Source organism: Diaphorina citri, unplaced genomic scaffold, assembly GCF_000475195.1.
Source record: "Diaphorina citri unplaced genomic scaffold, Diaci psyllid genome assembly version 1.1 scaffold5373, whole genome shotgun sequence".
NCBI lineage: Eukaryota > Metazoa > Arthropoda > Insecta > Hemiptera > Psyllidae > Diaphorina > Diaphorina citri.
Window position 1 is genome coordinate 7,501 of NW_007382749.1, and position 7,153 is coordinate 14,653.

The 7,153-nt window shown below is 40.5% G+C and overlaps 1 protein-coding gene across 2 annotated transcripts; it reads right to left on the reverse strand.

The window, feature by feature from the left end:
- Positions 1-4,820: 4,820 nt before the first annotated feature.
- On the reverse strand, positions 4,821-6,773 carry LOC113472415. 2 transcript variants are annotated; one of them, XM_026832168.1, is made up of 2 exons: positions 6,493-6,773; positions 4,821-6,264 (listed from the first exon to the last, which is right to left on the reverse strand). In XM_026832168.1, exon 2 carries the CDS (start codon positions 6,183-6,185, stop codon positions 5,565-5,567), a length of 621 nt encoding a protein of 206 aa, XP_026687969.1. In that variant the 5' UTR covers positions 6,186-6,264; positions 6,493-6,773; the 3' UTR covers positions 4,821-5,564. The 2 variants fall into 2 exon arrangements, with proteins under 2 accessions (XP_026687969.1, XP_026687970.1); XM_026832169.1 differs by lacking the exon at positions 6,493-6,773 and adding an exon at positions 6,355-6,483 and having other exon boundaries at positions 4,821-6,260.
- Between the last annotated feature and the right edge of the window lie 380 nt (positions 6,774-7,153).

Consider the following 7,153-nt stretch of genomic DNA (forward strand, 5'->3'; position numbering starts at 1 on the left):
AAGAAGAAGAAGAAGGAGAAGAAGAAGAAGAAGAAGGAGGAGGAGAAGAAGAAGAAGGAGAAGAAGAAGAAGAAGAAGAAGAAGAAGATATTGCTTGTATACAAGCAATATGTATAATAGAGAATATTATATTCCAGCTGCATATAAAATGTATCCACAACACTGTAATATTATTTCTCATGCATAATACGTACGAGTGAGAATAATTTGTGTAAGATTACCAGGTTCTGATGCTGTCTGACGCCTTTTTGGGACCTCTAACGTTAATTCTAAAGTTCTCCTTAAAGCAGATGCAGAGAGCTTGTAACACTTGAGGCAGGAGAAAACTTGTTTTTTGATCAAGTTTCGAGCACCAATAATCCACAGAGTTCTTTGAATGAGGCTTAATATGATTCTGGGGTTGCCATGCAGAGCAAATATGTGGAAGTAATCAACAACAAGTTTAGCCAAATGGGTCTTAGCGGGCAACAACATTGGGTGTTTACTATCATAGGAGAGGGGTGAATTCTTTAGTCTGCCCCCTACCCTGAGAGTACCCGAGGGGTCCAGGAACGGAGACAAATTCTTCAAGGGACCCTTGTATGGTTCATTTTCTTTCCTTTGTATGATGTTAGAAATAACATCTTGATAATGGAGTTTTTGGAGAATTTTTACACAGCTAGTCAAGGCATTGTCAGTTTCTTGAGGAGTTAATGGGCCGGGCCATACATTCGATTTTGCTTCTCTAGGAGACAATTCTTTTTGAAACGTAAAATCCAGGCAACAGTATTTCTCAACTTGGTGAGTGATGAGAATCTTTCCATGAAGGTTACCATTTCAGGTACCTTGTGTTCAGCTAAGAGAACCACCTTTGGTTTAGTTTCTGGGAGAGTTTCTAGTGATGGAACAATAGGTAGGTCAGGCCAGGCAGAACAGTTTTCCTTCAGAAATTCTGGGCCATGGAACCAGAAGTCATAGCTTTCCATGACTTGAGAAGGTAATAGGCCTCTAGTAGCAAGATCAGCTGGGTTTTGGGATGTGGGTACAAGGTACATGTCTCCACTTGGATGGAGATACCACATCAGTTATGGCAGCAACACGAGTGGCAACGTAAACTTTCAGTTTGTAAGGGGGAGTTTGTAACCAGGCAAGTACGGTGGAAGAATCAGTAAATCACGTGATTCCTGCAATTTTGATGGAATTACTGAATGAAGTTAGGGTATCAATAATCTTGATCAGCAAATCAGCAGCTGACAATTCTAGTCGAGGAATGGTGACTGGCTTGGTTGGTGCAACCTTTAACTTTGCTCGCAGTAGATTGACTTGTACTTGACCATCAGGTAATTGCACTCGTAAGTATACAACTGCTGCCATGGCGACACTTGAAGCATCGGAGAATCCAATAATTTCAAACGAGATGGAATTCACATCAGATATGTAACGGGGAATCTTGAGATCAGTGATACATGGAACCTGTTTGACAAAGGTTTGCCATTCACTGAGCAGATCTGATGGTAATGGTTCATCCCAACCACTTTTGAGAAGCCAGATTTTTTGGAGTAGTATTTTAAGAAAAATCACTAGGTGAGTTACTTACCCATTGACATCAACAAAATAGTCCTTTTTGTTGGGTTATCAGGTGCTTTTATCTCAATGCTGTAACAAAAGGTGTCATGTTTAGGTTCCCAACGTAATCCAAGTACCTTGATAGTACTGTCATGCAATAATAGGGTTTGCTCTTGGTCTTCTGGTGGGATGGGTTATCAGGTGCCTTTATCTCAATGCTGTAACAAAAGGTGTCATGTTTAGGTTCCCAACGTAATCCAAGTACCTTGATAGTACTATCATGCAATAATAGTGTTTGCTCTTGGTCTTCTGGTGGGATGTCAGAGAGCACTTCGGGTGAGGAACTCGAGAACTTCTTTAACTGGAACCCACCTGATGCCAGGACTGATGTGAGGTCAGCTCGCAATTGCTGACAATTTTCAACAGTGTCACATCCGGTCAAGATATCATCAACATAGGAGTCAAATTTTATGGAGTTACAGGCAGCGGGATATTTCTGATATTCAGCATCAGCAAGCATGTGAAGACATTTCTGGGCTAAGTAGCTGGCAGGGCCAAAACCAAAGGTCAAGCGTTTCAGTTCCAATTCTTGAATAGGCTCCTGGTAATGGAAGCGCCAAAAGATGTGCTGATAGCAGCGATCATCCGGATGAAGAATTACAGCCCGATACATTTGACGAATATCGGCACATAGTGCTATAGCATTCAGACGAAAATTGAGGATGATATCGCCAACATCTCGTTGGAGTTTGGGCCCAACATACATTGCATTGTTCAAGGATTCATTATTTGAACTCATGTGAGATGCGTTGAAGACAATACGTAATGGATGACTGGATGAGTCCTTAATGACTGCGTGATGAGGAAGAATGTATTTGGATGGAAGCTTGGCAGGTTCAATTTGATCTTCATCAAAATAGGTCTGGATACTTTGATGATACATTTGTTTAATATCTGGGTTTTTGTTAAGTCTCCGTTCAACAGCAAGGAATTGGCTCAAGGCAGAGTCTCGGTTGCATCCAAGATTAGGTGGATCAGATTTGAAAGGCAGTTTGACCACAAATTGTCCAGCTTGATTTCTGGAGTATGTGGATAGGAAGTGAGATTCACAGGCTTCATCATCAGGGTTGCTGATTTTGGGATGAATAACTTCTTCTGTTTCCCAGAAGACTTTGAGCTGATGACTGAGTTGATCATTGCTGGTGACAAACAAGGATTGACGTGGAGCTTTCTCTTTGCGGGTAGGCACTTCTCCAAGCAGTTTTTGTTCAAGTAATGAGTGGCAACGAGCCTTGGATTGGAAAATTCTTCACTGAGCTTGTTGTATGCTCGCAAGTAATTAGCATCATTGAATTCAAATGCTTTGACGGTAAGAAGAGCCTTTCCTTTCAACAATGACAAAAGATAAGAGAATTTTTCAATGTTAGATAGGTTGGAGTTATGAATCAAAGTGTCATACAGGCTCTTGAAGCTTGAAAATTGCTCAATGGCGCCAGCAAATGGTTCAATATTGATCTTGGGTATGCGCGGCTTTTTGAGCTCATCCTCTCTTGTGACGTGAGCTGGGTCAAGACTTGAACTAGGATTGGGTGGTGCAGGAGTCAACTCACGTAGTGCAGCCTTTATGGCATAGAACATAGCATCACAATCATTGGAATCTTTTTCTATGTCGGTTTCATCTTCTCCTTCTGGCTCTGGCACCTCGGCATTCAATTCAATCAATTTGTTGATGGCTGTTTCAAAGCTCTGATATACTATGTCCATCTTTTCGCATCTCACGAGAAAGGTGCTCCTTTTATCTTCGCAGTCAATTAGATCAAAGGTGGCCTTTATACTGTTCAGGTATTTGGTTTTCAGGCAGTGCTTCCATAATCAACAGTGAAGGAAGTGATGATGATGATGAATGGAGAAAAAGATGGAAGAGAACTGTGAAACTTCTGGGAAAACAGTACACATTACCCCAGGGCAATGTTGGAAGACATTTTGTTGACTTACTTTCATCAGAGATATTCAATCTAGTCAATGCTTTGAATAATGATGGACATTCTGAGAAGATCTTTGTCTTATGCTCCACCATATTACAAAGGAACTACATGGTCAAGAGTGGTGCAGATATTCGTCGCCTTTTGATGAGAAGAAAGGATATGTGGAGGGAAGGCCACTTTGAGGAACTATTACATGAAGCTGAAATATGCAATAAGAAGTTCATCACAAGTAAGAAAGTGAAACAAGATGAAGAATATGTTGTACGTATATTCAGCCGCCTTATATATGCTTCAAGGTAAAATACGTCAAGCTGTCAGATGGATTACGGACCGTTCAGGAGGAGGCATATTGAATCCCAATGACAAGGTTGGAGAAAATTCAGTTTTTCAAGTCATGCAAGAAAAACACCCTGAACGTAAAATTCCTAATGCTGAAGATTTCATTAGGGAGATTTCGCATCGAATCCTGATCCCCATAACGCAACCCATGTTGGCGCCATCTTGTTTACATCATGTTTTTAGATTTAGCACGGGATCGAAAACCGAAACCGAAAACCGAAGCGAACCTAGCGGACGCTCAAGTAATCATACCTTTAATTTGTTCAATGTTTTGTCTTGTCCTAAATAACAAATTATTCAAATCAGTTTTTGAATTAATAGGGAGATTTCGCATCGAATCCTGATCCCCATAACACAACCCATGTTGGCGCCATCTTGTTTACATCATGTTTTTAGATTTAGCACGGGATCGAAAACCGAAACCGAAAACCGAAGCGAACCTAGCGGACGCTCAAGTAATCATACCTTTAATTTGTTCAATGTTTTGTCTTGTCCTAAATAACAAATTATTCAAATCAGTTTTTGAATTAAAATTAATTAAAAACAGGAAACAATGATTTTTTAAAATTATTTATTTGTTTTCTCAATTTAATTATTCCACCGTGTTCCTTATCTGTTACGTTCTTTTTTGTACAAATGAAACGATAGGTAAAAAAAGGACATAACAGATAACGAAGAAAAGAAAAAAATAATAATTAATTATTACATAAAAAATGAGTTTTTTGATATGTTTTTGTTTTTAATTAATTTCTGAATTAATTAAGATACCTACCTACATCAAAAAATTTCAGTCAAAATTAATTTCCCCTTCAAAAATGTAAAATAACCGTGATCTATCCAAAAAGAATTTAAATTTACGCGCGTTTCTAACATGGAAATTTCATTTTCGTAATACGAAAAAAAACCCCATGTTGTGTCATGCGCAGAAACCAAAACTCGTCGAGCATCGTCCCGATCCAAAAAAAAAAATGCGTTGCGAAATCTGTCTATTGAATGCCCGGAGTTACCCATGATGATTCATGTAGACATTACTGCTCAACATATTGAGAAAGTATCACGCCAATTGTCTGGAGGAGCAGGGCCCAGTGGAACAGATTCTGACTGTTAAGGTGGGGGTGAAAATACAACAATATTAGGTAATTTTTGGCAAAAAACAATGGTATATTAAAAGAAGAAAAATGGTGAACTAGGAGCTAGGTGGTGGTGACAAAACGAGACTACTAAAATTACAGCGTTGCCAAATGGCGTGAATGAATGGGGGGGGGGGACAAAATAACCCATGGAGGAAATCATCCCCGAATATAGGGGACACTTAAACATTACCCCCTACCAAATTAGAATTAATTTTAGAATGCAGAGCAACGTAATTGAAACCATAAGGAATCAATAAATGAGCAAAAATTAACATGGATTAACAAAAAATTAACATGAACAAAAATTTACAAGCAAAAATTTTATTAACATTTCATCACTTAATGGTGATGAAACAATGGTAATAATCCTAGTGAACAAAATATGGCAATAGTGGACTGTATGGAGGTATAACATATTTTACAAATAATACAAGGATAGAAACAATAATGATGATCAGTATTTACAAGCAATGAAATGCTGAATACAATAATGCAAATAATTACCTAATTACTGCAAGTACCAAATTTGTAAGAATTGAGGCAATACTAATTTTATTATTAGTTATTGCAGAACAGGCAATGGACACAATTTACTAATTGGACGGGTAAGTAAGCCATGAGGGCCTTTGACTTGGGCCACGCGCACAATCCCATCAGTGCCGGGAAACACTTGGATGATACGAGCAAGAGGCCAGTCTCTTGGCGGTACATTTTCACCAATGATGAAGACAGGATCACCAGGCTGTAGGTTGGGTGTCTTCTGGCGCCACTTGGTGCGTTGGATTAGGGTGTGTAAGTATTCCTTGAGCCATATTTTCCAGAAGGTTTGGTTCATTTTTGTGATTAGTTTCCACCGGCAAAGTGGAGTGATAACTTCGTCAGTGAGGTCAAATTCAGGATGAGACAAGAGTGGAGCACCCGTAAGGAAATGTCCAGGGGTAAGATAGTCGAATCCATCGTCAGGTGTAGTTGACAAGTGACCAATAGGACGTGAGTTCAATGTTGCTTCTATGTATTTGACATAGAAGGGTGGTGAGCTCTTCTTGATAGAGCGGACGTCCATCGGTTTTGCGGCTAAGATGATACTTGGCAGATTTGACTCCAGCTTCAACAAATCCGGAGAAGTTAGGAGCCCCAGGTGGGTGAAAATGCCAAAGTATACCACGGGAACTGAGGTGTCCATTCAGCTTGGGATTTGGAATCTTCAAATAACTTCGAACGTCGGTGAGGTGACGAGCAGAAGCCTTGAAATTACTCCCTTGGTCAGATTATGGAGCCCGCCCCTGGACAAGTATTGCTCAAACTCATTCACGAGAGGAACACATAAAATATGATAAAGCCGCTGAAGACCTTTTGGTCAGAGCATGTGTGACAAGGCTTACCACGGCGGGCAACGAAAGTCAGTGAATTGGCTAATTCCAGATGAACGGCCTTTGATGCCATGCAAACAAGGACGACCATATAACTCTTGACAATGGGTGAGTTGCTTGGTCAGAGCATGTGTGACAAGGCTTACCATTACCACGGCGGGCAACGAACCGGTCTAAAGCAGCTAGACAGGATTCCATAGTCAGTGAATTGGCTAATTCCAGATGAACGGCCTTTGATGCCATGCAAACAAGGACGACCATATAACTCTTGACAATGGGTGAGTTGCGACGGGTGCCAGTCTTCAGTAAGAATGGACCGGCAAAATCAATGGCAGTATTAATGAAACATCTACCTTGGGCAAATCTGGACACTGGAATATCTCCCATATATGGTTGACATGCAGCTCTTATGGAGCCCGCCCCTGGACAAGTATTGCTCAAACTCATTCACGAGAGGAACACATAAAATATGATAAAGCCGCTGAAGACCTGCGAGCATCATTTACCCCGCTTGTAATTTCATGTGATGGTGCGTTAGGAGTGGAGTATGGCAGTTTTTTGAAACATACTGCGAGAAGATTAAGTGAAAAGTGGGCGAAGTCGTATTCATGGGTGTTGGGATGGCTGAAGGTTAAAGTTGAGATATCGGTGGTGCGGGCGATTTCAATGAGAATGAGAGGTTCGAGGAAGAAGTTGAGATTGATTGAGTGGTCTTGTCAAACAAGGGCATGATCAACACAGAGACGATTGTAAAGAATGGGCTCAATTGGCATGGGGTCCT

Coding starts and splice junctions, on each gene's coding strand:
- LOC113472415 (XM_026832168.1), bottom strand. CDS start 6,185: ATGGACACCTCAGTTCCCGTGGTATACTTTGGCATTTTCACCCACCTG.